The sequence below is a fragment of the Apus apus genome, chromosome Z (genome assembly GCF_020740795.1).
Source record: "Apus apus isolate bApuApu2 chromosome Z, bApuApu2.pri.cur, whole genome shotgun sequence".
In the NCBI taxonomy this organism is placed as follows: domain Eukaryota; kingdom Metazoa; phylum Chordata; class Aves; order Apodiformes; family Apodidae; genus Apus; species Apus apus.
Window position 1 is genome coordinate 23,431,885 of NC_067312.1, and position 25,765 is coordinate 23,457,649.

At 37.7% G+C, this 25,765-nt stretch overlaps 1 protein-coding gene across 2 annotated transcripts in view; it reads left to right on the plus strand.

Annotated features, from left to right (window-relative positions):
• The window catches only part of MAST4 (microtubule associated serine/threonine kinase family member 4), a 113,160-nt gene that overhangs the window by 33,633 nt on the left and 53,762 nt on the right, over window positions 1-25,765 (plus strand). The window contains exons 2-9 of one of the 2 annotated variants that reach the window (XM_051642903.1): window positions 747-835; window positions 9,749-9,818; window positions 12,896-12,916; window positions 13,637-13,715; window positions 18,703-18,860; window positions 20,101-20,176; window positions 21,540-21,749; window positions 24,292-24,393. In XM_051642903.1, coding sequence (XP_051498863.1) covers window positions 747-835; window positions 9,749-9,818; window positions 12,896-12,916; window positions 13,637-13,715; window positions 18,703-18,860; window positions 20,101-20,176; window positions 21,540-21,749; window positions 24,292-24,393 — 805 coding nt within the window. The remainder of the gene's footprint in view (window positions 1-746; window positions 836-9,748; window positions 9,819-12,895; window positions 12,917-13,636; window positions 13,716-18,702; window positions 18,861-20,100; window positions 20,177-21,539; window positions 21,750-24,291; window positions 24,394-25,765) is intronic. The other variant, XM_051642904.1, reaches the window with a different exon arrangement.

Genomic DNA, 25,765 nt, shown 5'->3' on the forward strand with positions numbered 1-25,765 from the left:
AGGTAATTAGCAACAGAACAAGAGGGAATGGCTTCAAGCTGCAACAGGGGAGGTTCAGACTGGGCATTGGGAATTTTTTTTTTCACAGAAAGATTGGATAGACACTGGAATAGGCTGCCCAGGGAGGTGGTTGGGTCACCATCCTGGATGTGTTTAAGGGTCGTTTGGATGTGATGTTGGTGGCTGTGGTTTAATGGAGAACTTTGTAGCGTAGGGGATGATGGTTGGACTTGGTGATCCCAAGGGTCTTTTCCAACCTGAATGGTTCTGTGAGTCTGTGATTCTATGATAAGTCTTTGCTCTTCATGGCATGTGATTTGGAGCTACAGATCGTGTAAGAGAATTATGTTTATTGTTGTGTGGTGTTTCTAAGCTCGAGACAGTTTTTCACATTATGCTTGTGTATTTGTATAGATCATAAAAAGTGTATGGCAGAGAAACAAGTTGCAGTCAGGGAAGAACATTCTGTAAATTACTTTGCAGGGGGATGCTTGTCTTTGCTCAGAATAGCAAGCGTGAAAGCCTGAAAAGTATTCATGGTGCATTTTCTTTGGAAACTGGTGTCTTTGCCATTATCCAGTATGATCTTAGACTTCCTCGACATGCCTACAAAACCAGTAATAGCTCAACATTTTAACAGGAGACTGGAAGGGAGGGAGGAAAGTAACAGTATCTCAAAATGTCCATGTGTGGTACATGCTGTATCTCTGATGCTAATATCTTCTTTCCTCTCTTTTTGCCTACAGTTGTAGAACAAGCAACAGGAAGAGTTTGATGGGAAATGGCCAGACTACAGCCCTGCCTCGTCCTCATTCACCGCTCTCAGCTCATCCAGGTGAACATCTATGCTACAACTGCTATTATTATCTTCTTAAAGTCTCTATGAGAAAAGGAAAGCATATTCTGTCCCATCACCGTTCCTTCCAGTGTTTGTAATAGCAAAAGATTGCTTATAATTTCATCCAAATTTTTGTTATTTTTTAGATCAATAAATTCTATATAAATCAGATATTATTATTAGAAACAGTCCAGAAATACTTCACGTAGCTATTCTTTATTCCCCACCTTGCCTTCTGACATTCTGTTGCACTCTCCAGTTACCCAGGATACAGTAGGTTCTCTTAGTACGGATACATTCTCCCAAGGTATGGGTGCTGAACACTTCAGCAGCACTAGGAAGTCTCACATATGTGATGAAAATTTGCACGTGGTTGGCTGACTCTCTTACTAGCTAGCTTGGATTGTTAATTACTGTAAGTATTTGCACACTCATTGGCTCCTAGCTTAGGTGGCTAGTGTGCCTAGACTAGGCCCCTGAAGGGGCAGTCTGAAATTCAGGTGTGCTCAGAGTCACCCATGATGGGTTTTACCCTTTTTCTGGTGATAATTAGATACTGTCTGGAATTGACTAGGTGGCAATTTATTTTTTTCAGTCACTTGTCACTGCGAATGTATTTCTAATTCACACAGATAACTGAAGTTATGAATTTTAATCCACACATATAGTAGGAATTCCATGTGTCAAGTGTTTAATGTATATAAATTCTTGGTCACCTCAATTTTAAGAGACATTGTCAATTTTTAGTGATGCTGCATTCTTGTGTAGTCAGAACCACCAGGCTTTAGCACATTCAACTCACCTCCCGGCTCCCTGTGGCAGCCTGTACTGGAGACTTGGTTTATTGCAGAGTGCAGCAGTGAGATGTGAAGAGACTGTGTGTGCTTTAAGATCTGCTGGGTTTTTTCCTCTTGGCAGTCATTGGCTGGGAGGGATTATTCTGAGTCAGAAAGATCTCCTGGAGACTCCATTTACAGAACCTGGTGTAGCTCCTGTCCAGCTTGATGTTTTTAGGATCTTTTTTGACTACATCTGGAAAGTAGCTAGGAATACTGAGAATTCTACTAGAAAAGTTCTTTGAATCAGAGGTTTTTATTTTGCAGATTATTTTATTTTGCAGCCTGCACCAGAGCTTCAGCCTGTGCAGCTTCAGTGCATAGTACAAGCTCCAAGTCTCAGTGGGACTGGAGATGACCTTTTCAACACCTTCATTTCTTTCTTAATAGTCTGCTATTGGAGTAAGAAACTATAGAAGCAGAAGAGGGAGATGGAAACAAAATAGTTTCAAATCCTAGAGGAGGATGGAGCAAGTTAGATCTGCAGCAAAATACCAACATCTGCATTGACTGAAAACAGGTTTATTCATTAGACTTTGGCTGAAGAACGGTAATAACATGCATTTTGGCAAGTATGTCTCAGTAAGATTATGCAGAATAAGGAGGACATTGGAGAGATCCTGCTCTAGCAGAGTTTTTCGCACATGTTGTCAGAGTTCAGTTTTGTGCAAGGAATCTGCCCAGGTGAGAGCAGATGCAACAGATCAGGCTGCTTGAATGCCAAAAGCTAATTTAATTTCATGTGATATTGCACAGTTGTTTGCCACTGGGCTGTCAAAGGAAAAGACTGATTCTTGGATCTGCTTTTCAAGAGGCTGAGTTTAACTGGTAATAGAACTTGAGCCATTGAAGACTCTTTAAATGCTGCTTGTCCTTATAAACATTTAACTCCCTCACATCACACCTTTTTAACAGGTCATATTTTTTCTTACTCAGTTCTGTGCTGTGGTCCTCTTGACTGTAGGAGAAGGACAGATATTTCAGCAAACCCAAGCTTTTGACTTTCCTAACTTCTTCAGTCCTGTTTCATCTTCTCAGCATCTTGACATAGTATTGATACTAAACTCTCTTTCCATTTTTCTATCATGTCTGTCTTCACTCCATTGCTTCCACCTTTGGAAAAAGCCCGACATACTTCTGTGAGTCTTAAAAAATCCTAAAGTACTGATGAAGACACGTGGGTTCTGAAGCATTCTACTTTACTGTGCTCTAGTCTTTTGTCTTACCTTCCCTGTCCCCTGAGGACCACAGGGACCCTGTTGAAAACAGAATTTTCTTCTGGTTCTGCAACTGTCAGACCTATAAGAGGTAGTGCTTTACAGGTGCTGTAGTACTTAAGTAGGAAGATGAGCTATTTTGAGCTTAGGTTTGAGCACAGGTTCATCTGTCAGCCAGCTGTGTTCTTGCCAAGTAGAGGCTGGCTTTCAAATGTGGTTGGCAATGCAAGTTTGACACTTATTTTAATATGCTTGGACATAGTGGTGTGCATACTTGACACCATTCTAGGCCAGAAATTATGATACTTAATTATTTCTTTCCATACGCTGCAAGATTACATTTTATGGTGTTGTCAAGTCTTAACTGAACTGGGATTGATACATCAAGGGAGCATCAGAATCTCAAGGTGAAACTCTCATGGTCAGAATGCACTGTATTAGCCCTCATGCCAATATTGTGGCTTTGCTCGAGAATGTTTTCATCTTTGATATCTCTAGAGCAATCATGTAGAGGTCTGGCTGCACCTTTGGAAACAATGTGTCAATACTTTGGAGCTCCCGAAGAGCTCAGGTTGCTACTAGGTATTCGTAACAGCCTGGATTGCAATTAGCCAAAATGGACTGGATGTGAGCAGTGTTGCTCAATTTTAGAAGAAAAACTTTTTGAACATAATATTTATTCTGCATAGTGCATTTTTATATCCATGTTCTTCCTTGTAATCCTGTTTTTCTCCTAGATGCAGTGTGAACTGAAGGCACTGGCTGTTCTCTAGTTTAGATAGACACTGAGGAAGATCAGTGGCCCAAGTTTAGGATGATGATAATTGCCCCATATGAGGAAGTCATGTGGAGGTCTCACACAAATTCCTCCCCCTGTCCCCAGTTTTCATTGTTTGGTTTAGAGATAATACAGGATTGTTCCTACGCAGGAGTCTGTTGTTAGTCTTTACAGATGCAAGCTGAATCAGACAAACACTGAGTACTTAGATAAAGTTGTTTATTAACCTGAGCATCTCAGTCATTCTCAAATTCATGTGGTAGTGTGGAAGGGAGAGACAGGTGAAACAGTGCCACACTGTTGAAGTAAGTATGTTGTGCAGGGTTCAAATAGTGCATTAGCAACATCTGGGACAGGCTTGTGTAAGCAATAGCAACTGTGAAGACTCATGAGGTATTGCGAAGAGTTATTAAAGCAGTAAGTAGGCCGAATGTTGGGAGCGCACAGAGAGATAGACGGTCTGAAGAGTAAGGGTTAAAAAGAAGATAGGAAAAAAACAATGTATACAGCAGATATAATAGATCTCTGTTATATACATTGATTACTAATACATGTTTATTTTTCTCTGTACAAGACCTGTAGCTGCCTGTGGAGATAATTTGTGTTGGTGGAAAGTCAGATCTTGGTTTTCAGCTGAAGTCTTCCACTATGCCATATGCATACCTGTAAAGATCATAAAAGATTTCAAAAATAGTATCAGCTTTCACTACATAAAGTATTTCTTACAAAATAGAAAATAGATCTATACTGGGTAATTTGTTTGGCTTCTGACCATCATCTTTATTAGTAAATGTCTTAGGTTAGTTTTTTGCACATCCGTTGCCTTTGGTATCTAGACTGGAAGCCATTAAGCCTGCCAGAAGATCTTACTAGTTTTTTCCATGAATTGTGGATACATTCAGAATTGTGGGAAATTAAGGGTTTCAGCATCAGCTTGGACAACATCTGGTGTCCTAGACACCAATGGGTTTTTCCAGCTGACTGCTTGCTGCTGTGTAGGCAGGTCATCTGTACCACCCAGCCTGCAAAGTGAATTATTATAATCTCAGCAAGTCAGAGTGTTCAGATGTCCACACCTCTGTAGTCATAGGAACTTGTTCCTGTGGATGATACCAACCCCTAATGATTAATAGTCACATGTGCTGTTTAATTGTATCTGCTGTAGGAACGAGAGGTAGCTGTTCCAAGCAATGCTGTACATCTTACTTGTCTGTATCTTAGTAAAATGTTTCATATGGTACCACTAAGACGACAGGTATTAGGACAAGAATAGCAAGATAAGTAGAAAATTGTTAAAAAGGGGTGAAGATGGAGGTTGTGTTAAATGAAAAATATTACAATGGGGGAATGGAAGTTATTGGTAGAGTCTCTAGGTTTTATTTTTCTGACCAAACCTTTTTAATCTTTTTGTGACATTGGCATAAAAATACTGTAGCTGATGTCAGTTTAGAAAACATCCAGTGTGAAACAGCATTGGGAAACTGTTGAAGTAACTGAATGATCTTCAGGATTGCAATAAAAATGTCTGAAATTGCATAGTAACATACAGCAGGACAAGTAACTGAAATGACTTCATATAAGCTCTGGGCACTCACCTATTTCAAGGTATATAAAGAAGCACTTAGACAGGTCATGCCTTTTCTGGGTCCTGTTGTATTCTGTGAATTTGTGAATGGGATTATATGATGAATTTGCCTAAAGCAAAATTCAAGGCCAAGGAGATCTTAGCCTCATCTCGTAATCCTTTTCTAGGATGTTTTAGGTCTGCCTAGAAACTGTTGGGTGCTGACTGCTAATATTATGCTCTCACTACATTAGGACTTACTCCTTGCATCAGAGAATTTTGATAGACATACTTAAGCTAGCTGCATTGCAGTACAGTAATGAACACAAGTGTTTGCAGCATATAATTTACTTGTGTTAGGTTTTGAGTCACACTAGAGGCATTTGTGTGAATGCATCAAATCAAGAGTTAGTTTCTCTCAATTTTTAACTTTAATCCTGGGATATTAGCCCAGGGTAGGTGGTAAGAGTACTGACTAAATACAGTGTATTTGAAGCAAAGAAGAATCTCCCTTTTATCTGGCTTCTTTGCTGTTCTCTAGCTACAGTCGGTGTTGACTGGATTTTTAGGGAAGGGGGTACTAGGTTTGTGAATGAATGAAGCCTTAGTGTGTTTTCATTGTGAATTAAGAGAATGCTGAAATCCAATTAAAGCACTGCTCTGAATTTAATTTTATAAAATAAAACATTTACAAGGAAGGAAAAGAATACTGTATTTTTATTAGTCTGACTTGTCGCATGTAGAATGATAAAAATGGTTTTGATAAAATCAAACTATTTTGTCTTGCTTTTGAATAACATGAAATTGTTACAGCAATTTCAGAGCATCTTCTACTAGTTCAGGAACAGGAGAGGAAAGTGTTAGTGCTAAGTTACATGCTAATACAACTGACTTTAAAACTAATTACCATTGAAACATAGTACTGTATTTTAAATAGTGATCAGAAAATGCAAAACATCCTGGCAAGTGGATTTAAGGAGCTTTGAAGCCTTTCATGCTATTACTGTGGAAGGTAATTTGCTGGCATGAAGCATAATTATTCCTGGTTTTGAAATAGCTTGAGGTCCTCACCTCTGAGCGGATCTTGGTGGAAAGCATCTGCAGAAGTGTTTAGAATGATTCTGCTGTCCAGCTGTGTGTTCTGCTGACTGGCATGGGTTGTTATGGTATGAAAGTCAGACCTGTAATTGTTGGTGGATGCATTCTTGTGTATTGTTCATTGAATGTGTGAATTTACCACCAAGTAAACTGACACAGAGGAACATAGGACCCATTGCTGTACATTGTATTACTGTATTGCTGTTGTACTGTGTTTTGTTTTAAAAGATAATCAAATAATGATATCCATACTTCAGGCTGGATTTGTCTTTGTCCATCAGAAAATTCATCTAGTAATTATCATTGATCTGCTTTTCCTTGGTATTAACAGAAAGTCGTTGCACCTTCATTTTGTACATAGACAGGTTTAAAAAATACATGAATAATACACAGTGATAGCCACATACACCTTTTTAAAAGACACAGCACTTCTTGAAGCTACTTACAAAACAAACACAATTTAATTAGTCTCCATATAGTTTTCTTAGCAATAGCTGCTTGCAGAATCAGCTACCCCATGTGTTGTCATAAGGTACAGTATTGTCTTGGTGTTTTGATTGTCTATTCATTCTGTCTCCCAGAGGATGCTGAAGTTAATTACTTACCTAATACCTGACCACCACTAAAGTTTGCTTTACCAGGTCAGAAACCTAGACAGTAACCTCAGCAGCACAGAGATACCCTAGGACTAAAACACACAACTGCCAACACATCCCAAAGAACAGCGGGATTTAACTAATAAGCAAGTACTGCACATATGGACAGAGAATTAACTGGCACTGATTTTTATTTTGAAGTCTCCCAGGTATTGACTTGCAGATGGGTAGATGAATGCCATGATGAATGAAGGTCACGTATAGGACTCTGGTTCTAACCTGTCTTGCTTTTCTGGAACACTACATCCATAGTAGCACTAGCTGTTTCTCCAGTCATTTGGGGTTTGGATTTTCATTCTCTGTTTCCAGGCGTGTCTGTGTTCTTAGATTTCTAGATACAGCTGCAGAGTTTAGAATCCATGTACTATCTATAATCTATACAGCTTTAATGGGTTTCTTCTTTAAAAAAAAAAAAAAAAAAAGCTCATTTGCAGTTGAAATAGGGCTTGAAAAATAATTTTCCAAATAACAGGATCTGATGCTCTTCCTGAGTAAGACTTTTAACTTCTTCAGGTTTTGTCCCTAAGGAAGTGATTTGTTGCTTTTAGCAAGGTAGTTTGCAGTGTTGTGTCTCCTCAAATACACTGCAATAGCTGTACAATTACTGCATTATTCCACCATGTGTTCTATTTCTATGTCAATTTTACACATATATTCTAACTAACTGGTGGACACTTAGGTGTGTCCTTGGTGTGACGTACGTGTATATATTCATGTATATCTTTAATTAAGGTATCAGAAGAAAGGAATTTGTTTACATACCTCCAAATGCTGGTTTGTCGAATTATTTCCTGTCAAAAGCTGTTTACTTTTCCCTACATTAAGCCTAATTCTCTGCTTTTCTGCTGGAGTTTAAGTTTGGTTATCTTTTTCTTCTTACCTAAGTCCATGACACATACCCAATTACAGCTGATTTTTTTCTAGTGTGGTCGCTAAAGTTTGTGACCATGTTTTATCTCCACAGTGTTACAGTTTTAATTTTTTTTTAGCTTATATTTATTAAATAAGCTCTGGAAGCAGCAAAAGAAATCCAGTTAGCTGTTAAAGTGAACTGTTGCTCTCAGTAATTTGGTGTTTGCAGTTCTTGCAGGATAAGAATAAATAGTGTTGGTCTCCAAATAAAGACTGAAATCCGTGCCATATGTGGCTTCAAATTCCCTCTCTGTTCCACCACCCCACCACCCCCTCCCTTCCACATCCTTCAGGGAATGAAAATCCTTGCCACCTTGAAATTATCAAGGACCTCAGAAGTGTCCAAAGGGTAATGAAGAAGCTGGGGTCTTGATGGGGAGGAGGGAAGGTTGGAAGGACATAATTCAGCCATGATAAACAAATAGGCAAAAAAAAGTAGGAGGTGCTGGGCAGCGAGAGTGGAATCCTTGTCTCATGGGACTGTAGGAAGAGCAGCTGCGAAGATGTGATTTAAGCACAGCTCAAAAAGCATCTTGTATTTGCTTCTAGCCAAAAAGAGGTGGGGAGGTGGAGGGAGGAGTGGGGGTTGGTGTTTTCTGCATTTGTTACATTACTGCGCCAGGATTACTCTCTCTCATATAGATTTAATGGGATCTGTTAAGGACATTGCTATGATAAATGCAATGTTTATTAAAAAGTCTGAATAGAAAGGAAGGCCAGTTGAAGACTTTTTAAGGATTCGCTCTGTTGTACTTTCACACATAGGTAGTAATTTTCTTCTTAGAAATGTTGTTTCTAACTGGTTACAGAGGAGCTTTTTTGATCCATTGCTTTAATATTGCAGTCTCATTTATTCCAACATTATACAACATATTACTTTTGGTGCAGTTTATCTATTAAAGCAAATATAGACGTGTGCTAGTGCTACTTTACATTGAATCCTTTTATCTTTTGGTTTTGTGTTTAGTTTTTTTGTTTTTGTGGGGGATTTGTGGGGTTTTTTGTTTAGTTTTTTGTTTTTTTGCGTTTTGGTTTGTTGAGGGTTTTTTTGTTTGTTTTGTTTTTGTTTGGGTTTTTGTTTGTTTTGTTGGGTTGTTTGTTTGTTTTTCCCAGGGGTTGTCTTTATTTCTTCTTCAGATTCTATGTCTCCTCTAGTTGTAGGTGCTGACGGGTGAAGGTGGCAGGAGGTCTCAGTAGCTACCTTCTCTCTGTACTCATGCTCGTCAGCAGGAGGTTGGGTGTTTTAATATGAAGAGGTAACAGACCCTAAAGTTACAACTGGTTCACAGTGTGCAGTTGCTTCTTATCACAGAGGGTGGTTGCTTTTCCATGCCTTGGATTACAGACCTAAGGGAAAAAAACTTCATTCAGTATGTTTTGTCTGCTTGTTGTTTTGGTGGTAGGAAAAAAAGAGAGAAAAAAATCACAGTCGATCCCCTGTGGAAGAGCTACATCACACTGACAGTTACATCTTTCAGATGTTTTGTGTGATTTAAAAAAAAACCAAACAACCACCTAGTTTCTGACATTAAAAATGTTTCTTTCAAGTCTAATAAACTGGTTTGGGTTTTTTACGTTTAAATCTCTGATTATTTTTAGAATTCTGAGAGGTCTAAATAGAGGGGGTTTTGTGAGTTAGAAAATCCAATGACTAAAAATCAAATATAAGTGAAATAGGAGTTGAAATAAGATTCTGTTACAGGATTTATTTTCTCAAGGACTATGAAAGAAGAAATTCTGAAACTGGTTTCTAACCTGCCTGAAAATACTTGGATTGGTATTTCTGAATGTTTTTTGTGGGTTTGCTTCCCCCTGCAATAATGACTTTTTTCTGTGTGCCCCCTCACAGGAAACAGCCCTCAAGATAGCCCTAGGAATTTCTCTCCCAGTGCCTCAGCCCACTTTTCTTTTGCACGAAGGTAAGAAGTATTTGTAGAACACAGCATGCATTTGGTGTAGAGGAAGTATTGTTGGACCCAGATATTAAAAGATTATTTCAAATACCTGTCAAGCCTGTCACAAAGAATGACAGGTGTTATGTCACTTAACTAAGCTCTACTAACCCTCAGCTGCAATGAAGTTGAACTGTGATTGATGCAATGCAGTCATACCCTTTTGAATTTAAAAATGTTTTTAGATTGTTTTGTCACTTAATTTTAATGGATCCAATTCTCATTCATTGAGATAAGGGGAAATTTTAAGCAACACAGGGTTTTTCTTTTTTTTTTTAACAAAAGAAGTGCATTCCTTATAAAAGCACTATCATAGAGGTCCTGACTGCAGCAGCAATGTCACCATACCTTTAACACCTGACTTTGATCTGTTTCACTGTCTATACTGAGACACACAGCTCTGTCTTAGAAGTTTTGTGAGGATTAGTTAATGGTAGTAGAATTTTTGAGATCTAAAGTAAATTTGAAGTGATCTGTGAAGTAAATTATTTTTAAATGAGCTGTAACCAAAGTTGATAGCATGTCATGGGAGACTGCCTGTTCGTGCCAATGTGGTTTCCTATCACTTAACACCTTGTCATGCTGCCTCAAATAATACGTTCATTAACTCTAAGCCTGGTAGTTTATATGTTGACCCAAGAGTATGTACACAAAGAATGAAAAGTGGAGTGCTGTGACACTGCACTCTTTGTCCTTAAGTAGTAGTGCTAGGTGTGTAAATGTTGCATTTGTAGTGAGACAGCATTTGGTGCTATAGTTCTACTTCCCTTATTTTGGGAGTTAAAGTAGCACACAAAAGCTCTCAAAAGTAAGTGCAAGGGAACATTTCAACTTGTTAAAACCTGCAAAGAGTAGAAAACTTTGTGTATTCCTATTACCTGAATGTAATTCTTCTGTGACAGTAGATCTTGTTAATATATCTAACAGCATATGATGTCGCTTTTTAAATCAACACCTTAAGTAAGTTGAGTATTCATTTGAATCTTCTTCCCCTTGATAGCTTGCTATGTCTTCATAGATTACATATGCTTGTGAGCATATTTTCCGAAAGATTCATTAAATCCAGAAATAGCTGATAATGAAAAAAGCAGATGTGAAAGACCAATCATTACTTAGCAATACAGCGGACAGGAAGTAATTTTCCTTTCCCACCCATAATCCATAAAGTTGAAATCATTATGTATTTGCAAATGTTAAAATTTGGGAGGAAAATTGAATTTGTTTACCAGTGTTTAATTTGGATTTTGACCACTTTTAGAGCCCTGTAGTGATACTAATTTAAAACTGGAGTTTTAAATGCTAACACAGAAAGTTCTGTGATTTCAAAGTATTTAACCACTTCAGTGAGATTCAAGAAACTTCTTCACCTCAATTTTCTATGGAAACTGGTCTTGCTACATATGTGTGGTGACAATGCTTGATGATGCTGAAGTTTAAAACAGCATTAATGTAAAATTCCGTATATATGTTGTGTTTGTCTTCATAAAACTTGTGATAGAATGCATTTTGTTAGTGAAACAACCTGTGATTAATGAGAGTGGTTCTCAGACTTCTGACGTTATGCCTTTTCTATTATGTTTTGTAAGTTTAATGACAGTGCAAAGGAAGGGAAGGACAGTGTGTGTGTGTATGTGTGTGTGAGTGATAGAGCAGGCTGAAGGAGCAGAGGTGAGTCGGTATAGTTGTATGGATATTCCTTTTCCATCCACTCACCCCCAGTCTGTGGAAATACCAAAAAGCTGAGGAAATGTGAGGAAGAGAGGAAAGGGCAAGGGAAATGGTTTGGAAGCCTCCTGTGGGAAAGGATGGCTTCCTAGTATAGCCCTTTCTCATCAAGCTGCTGGCCGCAACATGCAGCAAGAACTACAGCAAGAGGGTGACCCTCTGCCATGCTGCCAGACAGTGTACTGGGCTGGAGGCAGCCCCTCAGCAATGAGCAGAAGCATTACCTTCTCTTGCCCACATGTGGTGCAGTGGTCAGTGTCCAGGGACAACGTATGCTGATAGCCAGTAGCCACCACTTAGACCTCTTCTGCTGGTACACACAAGGCCAGTATCTATAAAGCCATGGGTAGGTGACAGATTCTATTTTCCAGAGCTACTGGAAAAAGCTCGTAGGATGGCACTGTACAGCAGAGACAGGCAGTGTAGGAGATACCAGGGGAAAATGCTGTAGGGGCCTGATGTCTTTTTATTCCTTTTCCCCTAATGGATGCCTCCTATCGTCCTAACTCTGCTTCCCAGAGTGCACCCTGTCCCCACTGTTGATGGCCCATCTGTGCAAGAATTGCTGTGTGATGCAAGAACCCTGTTCAGTATGAGTTACTCAGTAAGGAAGTACTTTTTCTTACAGCTGCAGTATACGTGGGTTTCACACATGTTTAAATACCTTAGAAGTTCTTGTTCCTTCAACTGTGAGCATATTTAGCTTCTGCAGCTAAGCCAAAATGAGGACTCCTTTTGGAATTCTCATTCATCTGGAGGCAGCTAATGCATACATGAGGGAAGGAGAGAAGGAAGGAGAATTAATGAATTAAAAACAAAGCTTTGGAGGAGGAGGAAGGTTTTTCCAGAGTTCAGTCTTTGATACAGTCAGCAATCCCTCTAGGACATATTCTCTTTATATTTTAGTAGTAATTACGTACTGTAGTTCCTTTTCTCATGCTGCATATATTCAAAGTCCCAGAGACATGGGTTTTAGCTTGTGCATGGTAATTGGAAGCAGGAAAAAAGACATTAGAATGGAGAAAAGCAGGGTAATTTTTTTGTTCATTTGCTTTTTTGTTGTTCAGACAGTTAACTGGAAGGTTAGGGAAGCTGCATTGAGATATAAGGCTCCTGATTTGGCATGACTTCACCTTTATGGAATTAACTTTCTGTGTAAATCAGACTTGACTGATAATCTTTGTCCTGGCTTTCAATTCTGCTTTCACCTTTCCCCCATTATCATATTGTTTGTTAATAAAAACATGTCCTGTATTGTTACTTATTTATGTATTACTTTGCTTTTTTTTTTAAACATATTTGATACAATTATACTCCAGTCATGGGCACCGAAATGACAGGTAAATGTTACCTTCTTAAAAATCCAAACGTCACCCTTGTAGTTGTTTTTTGGTTTGGCACTGTGAATGCTCAGTGTTCATCCTGTCTGTGTGTAGCTCACCTCAAGCAGAGAAGAATAGAAAACGGTTTTGCTTATGTTTTGTTTGTGTTTTTTTATTCTGAGTGAGCATGTTTTTTGCTGTAAAATTGTTTTTCCTGATTTACATGGCTAATGTTTAACAAGTTTGATTTTCCTAATTATTATTTGCTATTATTTGACATTAGCCTGGTAATTTGCTGGTGACTTGTAATGATGTCCCTTAAAGTGCTGCTCTTTTATTTCAAGCAGACTGTGGTGGTTATTCTGTCTTTCAGAGTATTGTGGCTTTTATTCGCAAGTTTTTAATTTGCTTCTCATTTTTTAATTGAATTGTGAAGACTCTTATAGTCCATTTCTACATGTATTAGTGAAACATCAGTTCTGTGAAGCTGTTAATTCACTCCTGGTTGTTTAATCTCACAGATTTTTAACTAGAAAAACTACTAAAAAAAATGCTGTAAGCCTAAGTCATCCTTGCTGAATTTTTGTTTATTGTGGTCCCCCATGAAAGTTTACTCTTTATTAAAAACCCTGATAGTATCATGCTTTTGGAGTGCAGTTTTACACCGTAATACCTCCACAGATATTTCTGTACTAGGATACCACAGTGTTCATTTGACTAACCTCAGTTTCTCAACAGGACTGATGGCCGACGCTGGTCTTTGGCTTCTCTCCCTTCTTCTGGGTATGGTACAAATACGCCCAGCTCAACTGTTTCTGTAAGTATCCACTTGGCTATGTTTATAGATCTCTGTTACAGGCCATATCTTCTCAAATGTAGCTTTCTTTTCTTAGGAGAAGGCAATGTTCGTTATGTTACTGCTGACAGACTTTGAATATGGGATGTAAAACTACTTTACTTCACTGAAATAGAAGAAAATTTTAGGCACTGTGTGCTTTGCTGAGAGATGCTTTCTGGTAGTGATTAGTGTTTAACTGTCCTCTTTTGATCTGTGGGGCAGTAGAGGGGGAGACATACTGCCTTATTTTAACCGTATGGTAGTTAGGTGTCAAGTCTCAAGTGAGGCTGCCTTGATAACAACAAAAAAGAGAAGCTACTCTGGCAAATTTGTCCATCATAGGCTGCTATCTTAAGATGGGCTGAATCACACGTTTTCCTGTCTCTATTCTTTGGCAATAGTGAGATGTTAGTGCATGATGATAGGTTAGATATTAGCATTTTAGATAGCTATAATTAATTAAGAAGAAGAATCCATACATAAAGATGTATGAATTAAGTATCCAGAAGGATACATAATAGGATAAATATGTCTACTTTGTTATTTTTTACCTGTTAGATCAATCCTTTTGATGTGATCTTGTGTCAGCCCCCTGCTTCCATGCATGCAGCATCTGACTTGTGACATGCACCATGGCAGTGCATGAGATCCTGCTTCAATACTTAGGAGCTAGGCAATGGAAGAAGTGTGAGTCTGTACTTTTGCACATCTTGCACACTCTGTATTGCCCAGGAAGTACTGGGTTGTTACAGCCTGGAATTTAGCTATCCTTGAGTCTTACCGGACAGACTGAGGAGATAGAACTGTGGAGGAAGCCTGCTTTAGAAATAGCAAATAATTAGCATTTTGACAGTTACGTCTTCTGCAGTAAAGGGTCTGGTCCTTGTAGATGCAACTATGACTCTTCAAGTATTGTTGTGTATTTTTCACATTGTTTTTTGCCATTAGGGTTGTATCATTAACAGGAGTACTATTTTGTGCATGGTATGTAGTACTGGAACCTGATAACTGATTTTAAAAATAATGTTTCTTTTTTGCAATTTAGGCAAGCTTTCTCTTCCTCTGGGTTTGATCTTTTCCTCTTGTGAAGTAGTTGAATTCCACACTCTGTACTCTGATGCAACATGACCATTTTATGCTATGATCAGCTCTTACTTTGTGCCCACAAAGGCTTGTGGAAAGTCAAGTCAGTTCTTCATAACTTTAAACCAGGTTAAGGGATTTCATGTATCCTAAGAACTTTTCCTCAGTAACACTGATTTTCGACCTCTGCTTTCCTTCCTACGTAGATCCTACTTTTCCCAAGTAAATTGCTTGGTAGCACACTAATTCCCTAACCACTTCTGATAGTGAATGTTTGTACACCTCTTGTTGGAACTAGATCAAATACACTTTGCTCTTCACTTAAAAGATCTTGACATAAAGGAGGTTATGTCAGATAATAAGTAATTGCAATAGCAACTTCAATCATTGTTATAAAAAACAAGCTTGTGCTAGAAAGGAAATAAAAAGCTGTGACAGAAACATATCAAAACACAGTTCTGATTTTTAGTCCATACTCATGCTTTTTTTGACATATTGAATTTTAAAATAGTAATTCTAGTTAATATACCTTTCCCACTTAAGTTTACTAATCGCTATATGCATACTGGAATGTGGAGCAGTTTTACAGCATTTTTACATTTCTTAGGAAAAAACACAGTCATTTACAGAATTAGGTATCTTAAGTTCCGTAATAGACTGTTGTTAAGATATTTCCTGACTAGGCAACATCTTAAAAATATTAGTGTAGATGTTTTCCCCTAGCATTGAACAAACAGTTTCTGACTTATGGAAAGCAACCTGTTTTCCCATCAAGTAATTTGAATTTTATTGAGGAAACCAGCAGTGGAGAATTTATTAAATACATTTCTTATAGTTAGGCTGGTTTGTTTTTTTTAAAATAATGATTATGAGCCCTGCAAAAACACTGGGACAACCTCTAAATTTTAAATCTAGCCACTATTTCTTTGCTTATTAGTAGAAATGCTTTTCGCTTAATTTTTTTTTTTTTTTACCCACTGGACCATAAATGTAGATCAGAAACTAGAAGCATTCCCACCAAATTGCTTCTTCAGAATCTGAAACAGCTAGCACTCTACAACCTCCTCTCCACATTCTCACTAATTCTTAGAGGCAGTCAGAGACAACTTCATACACAATGGGCTAAGTCTACATACAGAGTCCTCCTTTTCAGTGATGGATGAGTAAGTTTCCCATTAATCCAAAGATACAAAAACGGAAGACCAGATCAGTTTTTACACCTCACAATAGAGCACAACTTTGATGTTTGCAAGGAATTGAAAGTCAAAGCAGGCAAAGGGTCTGTTGTAATCATCGTTATGCTCAGTTGAGTTAGCTCACCATTTCTTAGCCTGCTTTTTCATTTTTTGCTATTGGAAGTGAAGAGTTTGATGGAATTACCACTGTCATAAAAGCTCATGGGTTTAGAAGTAGTGCAAGTAGTACATGTAACAGTTCTCACAATAAAGTTAAAATTAAATGAGAATATCTCCTGCTAACATGATTAAATTGAAAGAAACTCTTGGTGTATTGTATTCTAGCAAAGTTGGATCAGATCTTGCCAGTTATGAGATGATGTATGTCTTCTAGGAGAGCAAGTGTATGAAAATTGAGAGAATACTCAGTTGCATATTTTTGCCAGTAGATTGTATTCTTGGAAGGTTATTTGCATGGGGAAATGGGGTAAGAGTATGAGGAAAGTGACTTTGGGATTACACTAGCTGCAAATTTGTCTCCTTGTTGGAAAAACAGTTTGTGTTGCCATGATGCACTGTGGTTGTGTGTATTAATAATGTTAACTCTTAGGTAATTTTTGGAGTAACTATTCTATAATGCCAGGAGAGCTAATATTTTTAAAATGTTTTACTATGAGAACTTGGATTTTTACAGAGATCAGAATTCAGACCTCCATGCAAATGCACTATGTGCCATGTGTTGGTTCTGATATAAATGAGAGTTGTTAGCAGAACAGAGATTCTCACCTTAATCCTTTTGGATCTAGACTCTGTGACACTTTATATGAGAAAGTGTGACACAGGTTGTTGTCCTCCCGATCTTCCCAGAATCTCCTGAAGCCAAAGAGGTGGAGATAGATTTTACAGAAATGGTCATCCGTGACAGGCAGTACTGGGACATTTCCCTGTGCTTGAGTATCTTTTATCTTACGGGGCATGGCTGTAGGAAAATGCCATGAGGTTAACTGCAACCAGCTGCCGTAGTGTGACATAAGAACCTATCAGCTGTGTACTGAATTATGCATGGTAATGTGCTGAAGTTGAATTTCATAAATTAGTTACTGTTGACTAGACAAGTTGTAATCATGAGAACTGTGGTAAAATCTTGATGTGCGTGCTTCTTAGCCTGCAGCAAAGCAAGGTAAAGCAGATATGATGCAGTCTTCCCACGCAGAGTGGTCCTGCACAAGTTAACCTTTCCCAGCAGTGGCTTTTCTCTTCCTTTTTTTTTTCTTTTTGTTTTTTTTATGACTTCATGAGATCTAGTGGGATTAGTAATCTTTTATTGAGTTCCTAGAAATTAGGATATTTTCAGTCTTTGCCACACAAATTGCTAGGAAATGAAGAAGATTGTGTATTTCCTGTACCTGCTAGCCTGGTTATTACCTGCTGACCTTTGCAATGTTGGGCAGTGTTTGTTCAGTACAAAAGTGTATTGATTTCCCTCACTTAGGATAGTGTAGCAAAGAAGCCCTTACTGTGTTGGCCTCCAATAAGAGACTAGCTGCACAGGGGCCTTGGCATCCTACAGGGGAAGACAGATCAGAAAAATAATATGCACAAGAAGACTGACATGTGGAATAAGCTAATGTTGTTGAAAAAGCCAACTGGAGACTGATGAGCTCCAGGAAGAGGTACAAATTTTGATACTTCTTCCCCTCCACAGGTACAAAGGGAATTCCGTCTGTGTGGTACGAAGCAGCTTTATGCAGTCATTCAAGGATATTTTTGAATGACCTATCAGGGAAACTACTTTTGGTACCAAAAACAGTAGAGTGTTTCTCTGTCTTCAGCTGTCAGGCTGGTTGTAATGCACTGAACTATGTGCATGTTATTTACAAGGATATCAAATCCCAGGCTCAGAAAAGTATTTTCAAATTTCTACCTCCAAACATTCGGTATGGCTCTGGTAACTAGTCATGCTGCATAAGACAGTAAAATATGGTAGTATAATCACTCCACTGCTTTATGTAGTGCTGCTTTATACATTACATTTTGCAAGGCTACTTATTGTGTTAGCAGTTCCAATTTGACACCTGTCTGTATCTTCCAATTTTATTCTAGGTAGATGGTTTCAATAATCCCTTTCCTGTTTGTCAGCTGTCGAACCTACCTTGATAAGATGTATTAAATGTATTAGATCTTTCACTTAATTTTTAATGTACAGGTTTTTATTAAAAAATCATATATACATTTTTTCACCAAGAATTTAGACTATATGTTTAAAAGCCTCAATAATGTCTTGAATATGGATGAAGAAGTACCTTCATTGTGTAGATTTAAAATTTGTATTTTGGCAGTAAGTTGTACTGTACAGTTACCATACTTACGCTGCCCTACTCAATTTTCAGCAGACCCCATTTTAGCTACTCTTACCTATTGGTGTGTGTTTTGCTAACATTAGATGTCATCTTTGCCTTAGAGGAAATCTTAAGTTTTCAAATGCAGTGGCTCTTTCTTCCATGACTGAAGTAGGTTTTTTGTACTTACTCTATATTTAGCTTGTTAAATTGAGACTAATTATTTGTTTTATTCTTCAAACTGGTCATCAGGAATGGGAAATGACAAGTAATTTTAAAATTAAATATTTTTGTTTATGAGTACTGAATATGGTCTTGAAAGTTTTTTTTCAGTCTGATAGAAGCTTGTTTTCTCTTCTGCTCTTGTAGTCCTCCTGCTCATCCCAAGAGAAGCTACACCAGTTACCATACCAACCGACACCTGATGAACTACATTTTTTGTCTAAGCATTTCTGTACCACAGAGAGCATTGCCAGTGATAGCAGATGCAGGACAACTGCAATGCGCCCTCGGTCCCGAAGTCTCAGGTGAGTATGTCTATCTGGAAGTAGGGATCTGATCGAAATCCACATCTTCTGGGGAATCATGGTTTTGTACATTAGTGACATTCACTGCTTTTGAAATTTTGAAGTATAATACTAGAAGCACGCATCTGAAACTGAGTTACGAGTATGTTTTTTAAAAATTTTTATTCTGGTTTTGGTCATGGCTTACTTTAGTGGTTAACATTGTAAGCTTATACTTAAAGGCAACTAGCCCATGTGAATTGCCTTGATGAGCTAGTCATTACTGATCTGAGTGTAGCCTTGGTTCTCTTCTAGAGTATGGACTGGTCACAGGATAAAGTCTTCACTTGCAAAACTAAATCAAAATGTATTAACCTAGGACTACCTAGAAGGAAATGTGATAAAGAACAAATGGGTGGGTGGGTATTCACTCATTTGTTGTCTTCAACCAAGATGAACTTCAGTTTCATATTTCCTAGAGGCTAGGCCTGTGCATTTCATTTACAGTGGCCATTTGGAAAACGCAGATTCATTTTATGGTAAAGTTTTCAAGAACTAGAAGCAACAGGAGGGAAATACTATATTGCTAATTGTCATATTGATGTGATAGTAAAAACAGTTTTGTAGGCCATGGGTACCTTTTATGGATTGATTTCCTGCAAACTTTATGCTTTCCTTACAGGTACAGTGCCCCAACATTGATGGAATTTGTACATATCTGCAGCATTATTTGTTAGAAAGTTGCTGCCTTTATCTGCTGGTCAGATTGAAACTATTGTTGTTTTTTTAAAAAAAAAAAAAAAAAAAAGGTCAAATCCTTCTCAACTTGTTCACTTGCAGATGACAGGATTCTTGGTCAGGTCTTGCTATTTTGGTAGTATGTAGCCTTCAAAGGGACAGTTATACCCATAATTAACAGGTAAATTTATCTCTGATGCCCTTCTGAGAAAAAGGTGATGTTCACATGTGTTGCAAAACTGCCTGTATCCTGCAGTGTGGTTACAAAACTAAGAAAGTAACGTAGTTAAAACTTAGAAATAAAGCACATGAAATAATCTTTAGGGCCTGGTCAGAAACAGCAGAAAGGAACCAAGGATGCTAGTTGGTTGGTGGATGTACCAAGGATGTACCTTGGTTGAATGTACTTTTCCAATGAAGCCTATGTTAATTTTTTTGTTGCAAATAAACTGTATAAAAATATAAGCAGCAATTGTAGTTCATGCTGTTTCAGATTTAAAGGCATGATTTGCTTTATTTGCAGCCCTGGACGTTCTCCTTCATGCTGTGACAATGAAATAATTATGATGAACCATGTCTACAAAGAAAGGTTCCCAAAGGTAATGAATTATATTTAAGGTATCCAGTATCTAAACTGATAGGCTACATAGGTTTTAAGTAAATAGTGTTTTTGTTATGGGAACTAATGATCCAATCCTGCAAAGGCTTTCATAAACCACCATCAAGCTCTTATTACAAAGATAAAATCACAATAAGGAAGATCCCTGTTGAGAACTGGACATTCATGTGGCAAAGCTGCTGAACTGGTTTTGAAATTAATCATACTGGTAATATATTCTACTGATTGGAAACAGGCAGTACATTTGATTTCAATAGGCGGTGTGTATTTGGAACAAATATACACTGAATGAGTAAACAAAAAATAGTTTCTATGGCTAAGTTTTGTGCAGTATCTGCTGATATACCTGCACATTCTTTCCTTTAGTGGCATTTATTCCTTTTCCCAAACACTTATTATATACTTATTTTGAATGTGAAGATCAGTACACAGCTGTGGGGCTTTGACTGTGATACACCACATGAGAACACGTGTCTGTCATGTCTGGAGGTCTGAAACACAAGTGTGTTCCTAGGTGCAAGTGTGTAGCTTGGAGTACTGTGCCTGGTTGCTCCTCTTGGAAAATAAAATTAGGTAAAACTGATAGTGTTCCAAGAAGTGCTTAAAAATTAGAGGAAATTTTTTTATGAAAATATGAAAAGGAATTTGTCAGGATTTGCAGATTGATTGAGCAATAATATCAAGTGTGGAACATCCTCATTTCAGTGTTTGATATATGAACTAACAGGTGTGGGATTATTCTTTAATACTCATTGAATTGTAATAAAAATATCCTGAAGGGTTTTTTAAGTATCTGCATTTTTTTGAGAACTGGGCAGTTTTTTTTCTGTAAAACAGACACATCTAGCAGTCTGCAGATTTATCTGTCAGGACCTGTGAGCCTGTGGTGCTTTTAGTCATTGTTCATTCTAACTCTGCCAGGTGAAGTATTTCCATGGTATAACCTGTGTGAAAGGAGGAAGGGTGTTCTGGTCTGTAGTATTTGTCATTTTAGCAGAACAAAGTAGACACACGAGTTCTCTTTTTTCTTTAGTATATTGGCCTGGACTTAAATTTTTAGAGTTATGAGTGTTGCTTTAGTTCTGTTTAGTGATCATCACAAGAGTAGTGGAACAGTAAAGCTGTTGCTTTTCTGTACTGATAATGTGGGGAAATGTCATGTGTCCATTTGCCTTTTTGTTTGATTGTGGTTTTGCTTCAATCTTTTCATGCGTTCCAGGAGGGTAACTTCTTAGGCAGTACAGAAATGTCACAGAATCAGATACAAGCTTTAAGGCAGTTAGCTGATTAAATATATTGTTAATTAGCTGTTTTAATGTATTGTGTATCTTGTCTGTCTGTAGGCCACAGCTCAGATGGAAGAGAGGCTTCAGGAAATTATAACAAATCATTCTCCAGAGAATGTCCTTCCCCTGGCCGATGGAGTGCTCAGTTTTACCCACCATCAGATCACAGAACTTGCTCGAGATTGTTTGGATAAATCCCACCAGGGCCTCATCACATCACGATACTTTCTTGAATTACAGCAGAAATTAGACAAGTTGCTACAGGAGGTATGAGCCATGAGACTACTCCTATGTTTGCTTGAAAAAAAAAATTTAATCTGTTTTCCTAAGAATTGTCCTGAAATAGTCATGACTGTTCACTCAAATAATTGTCTAAGTGCTATTCAGAGCAATTTTATTTTACATAATGACCTCTACAAAGGCTATAAAGCATCCTAGTTTACTAGATGGGTTTTAAAGATTTCAGAAACAACAGCATTTTGTTACGTGGCACAAGTTATAAATTGCTTAAAGAGGTGTGTGCATAAGCCTAAATGAGGAGGGAGGTTATTCCGTTCACTGTGGATAAATGAGGAAACACATACACTTTCCACTTTATCAACCCTACTAATTGCTTATTTTGTTGAGAATGCAGGCAGCCACCCTTAGCTACAGGTTATATAATTATTTAAATATTCATAATATTGATTCCATAATTTAACTGTTTACTAACAGAAATAATGTAATTTCTAAAAGTGTTGAAACTTCCATATAATAATCAGCTAAATTAATTAAGAAGAACTTGGAACTTGACAAAATAAATGCACTATGCAAAAACCTAGACATCAAGTATATTTGTTTCTAGATCACTGAAACTGTATTTTTATAAACATAAAAAAAATATGTAGTATTTGCTTAATAGTCAAAAGGAAGTTTGAACTAGTGACCTTCTTATGAAATATTCAAATTTTTAGTATGCCAAAGTGCAGGCAAATTTGGCAAGTTGCCTGGAGGTATCTGACTATGAATTGTATTAATCCTAGTGATAATGTCAAAATACAAGGAAAAATGTCTAAGCTAAGATTCAGTGAACCGCTGTTAACAACATATCCCTTAAAATGGCTCCACTGTAAGTAGACTTCAGAGTATGTGTTCGCTCATTCACTTAAACACCCCACTAAAAAAAAACAGCTTGGCAACATACTGTCCAATCTGCATATAAAGCAATGCATTACTAAAAAAACACGGACATAGAAATTTTGTCGTGTTCTATGATGCTAGTTCTTTATTAGGTAAAAATTTCTTATTTTGAAAAAATCATAATACCTAAAAATATTCAGACTGAACTTTTGAGTCAACTGCATAGTACCTGTTGATAGCATAATATGACAGTAAGAAAACTTTATCTTTGTACAACTCAATTATGGGCACTCAGTTGTGCTTTGGATTCATGTGATTCATTGGTTGTCAGTTCCCAGCTGTGATGTTCAGTAGGAAGCTGCATTTCCTCCTGCTGTTTGGCATGTTGCAATTACTTGGCATAGCCAGGGGAAGACTCTTCTTGAAGTTGGAGCAGCTTGGTTCAGCAAAGATTTTTTAATTCTGAGGTCAAGGTTAAGTGGACCTGAGTGCTTTCCTCCATCCATTTTGTGTACAAAAGAGTTTTCTTTGGATTTGATTGCGTGCAGAACAAAAATGCTTGTGTCCAGTTAAGGTTCTTCCAAAACCTATTGCAGAATGCTAGGTGGTATCTGTGCCTTTTTATTCTTCCTTCTTTAAACTCCACAGATTAATTCTTCTCAAATATTTTTTGTTTTTTAAAATTGTAGTCATATAAAACCCACTTAATTTCATATTATTATCATTTTTTGTTTCAAAAAATACAATATGCATGTTATACGAGAAGTACTTAATTTGTCCATATTAATAATTTAAAAAATGTTAGTTTCTTAATTCTCTCTGTGATTTTAAATAAGCAAGAGATGATGAAAAACAATTCTACAGTTGCTTTGATATTTGAGTGAAGGGCTATTAGTATATTTTACTCAGAAGCAGTGTGATATGGTTTCTTTGCATTCATTAGCATCCTTAAATGATACAATTTGTTCTTTAGAGGGGAACACTTGAAATAAATTTTAAATGCCTTTCAGACCATTGTGCAAATGTTACCAAACCTTTCTAGAAGCATTTTTTCTGTATGTATTCACATACATACATACATACATACATACATACATACATACATACATTTTCCCTCTTTCATTATAATTGTTGTAAAAGTAAATTTTTCATTCCTTTCTGCATGTACCTTTATATGGTGAATCTCTGCAAGTATATTTTATATATATATATATGTGGATGTGTGTTGTCATTTTAGTATGACATGTAACCATAGGAAATCAGGATCAAATTGGCATGGATGTTGCTTATGTTTCTTAATACTACTTGGCTCAGTTTTCATTTAATCCTAAAATCATTAACAAATGGAGACACAACTGTCCATGCAGGGAGATGTATGTTGTACTGAAATGTAGTCCCTTGTGTAAAACTGATGTAATACGTGTAAGTTAGAAAAAAAGATGTGGGCATTCTGTCCCTTGTAGGCACTTTTTTGTTACAGTCTTAGAATCGTACAAGTGGGATTACTTCAATTGGAAATTACAGTGTTGCTCAAATCCTTGTTATTGGTGCCAGCGTTTTGAAATCAACGTTCCCTTTATCTCAAGCACATGCTTCAAACACTCAAAGGTGTCCCAAATACTGTGTATACTTTGCTGAGTCAAGCACTGAATACAGTTTTTTTTAATATGACTTTACTTTTATCTTTTAGGCTCAAGAGCGATCAGAGAGTAGAGAAATGGCATTTATTAAGCAATTTGTCCGAAAAATCCTGATAGTTATTGCTCGTCCTGCTCGCTTACTGGAATGCCTGGTAAGGCTGTGCTTACTATAAGTAGTTTTTTCACTTGTTAATATACAAAGGTTTCTCACTTAGTATTCATTGCCCATTACAATAATTTTTTGAAACATGTCAAACAATGGGGTAGGACTTTCTTATTGGTGGGAGCCTTTCTGCTTTTATTTAGAAAGCATGGGACTGGCAGGGACCTCCTGCGGTTCTGTTTGGTTCCCTGCTATTGCAAATACTAAGTTATAGAATCTCTTTCATCAGCTGAGGAATGTCCAGTCCAAAACCTGTTGGTTTTCTGTTGTTGTATTAGACTTTGCTATTCCTTGGGAAGACTCTTCTAGAATCAGAATTGATTGGCTTTTTTTCCATTGTTACTGTTCATCATCTTCTTACAAGTTGCATGATTTTGTCTCACTCAACAGCTGCCAGAGCTATAAGCAGGTTGCAGGCAGCTCTGCAGTACCTAATTTGGGGGAACAGCAGCAGAGGCATTAGGGTATCTGGATATGCAAGTAGTCAGACTTAAATTTGGAGTCAGAAGGAGCAGAAGAGTTAACATACTTATGCATGAGTATAGCATTGATGTTGCCAGACTGGGCTAGCTTGTGCAAGGCTCCGTGGGCGTCTTTCTGCTTTGCCTGCCCATGCTGTGGGAGCTTGGATGGCTCAGGTGCAGGAAGTTTCTCCTACGCACAAAGCCAATGTGCTTCACTTGTTTGGTGGAACTAATAAACCCTCACAGAACACAGAGTACTTGGGTGGACAGTGTAGACACCCAGATACCATGTAAGTGCCAGTCGGAGTCCAACAGGCCTGGTAGGCAGCCCAGGCTGACTTCATTGAGTCACTCTGCTTGCCAATACCAGGATCACAGTGTTGATGCTGCATGCAGCTATTTGAGACTGGCAAGACTTACGTGGGAACCAGTAACCTGCTGCTAGACTCAAATTATGCCTAAAAGTGTCATAACTGCATTTGCGTGGCACTGAATCTGAAATACTAAATCTTTCCAACCTGATTTTGGCTCTGTGCTGTGTGTCTTCATCTGTGGCACAGTTAAACTACAACCTGGCTCGTTCAGCCACAGGCATTTTGAGAGCTGCCTCTTTTTTGTTTTGAAAACACCATGTCTCAGTGTTTCCAGTTGCAGTTTGTTCATGATTTGCAGTTCAGAAGGAATCTAAAAATATGAATCAGCATGATTAAAAAAAAAGTAGGCTTTAGAGGAGGCCTTAGCATGTCCTGACTCTGCCACTGAATCCAAACTTGCATTATTACTTTGCCCTGAAATCTGAAATACTCATTCCCTATCTAGGGTGATTCTCTGCTCCATTCTGAGGCTTCATACAATCTTTTTTCATCTCTTCACCCCGTTTGTCATGCAGTGTCTTGT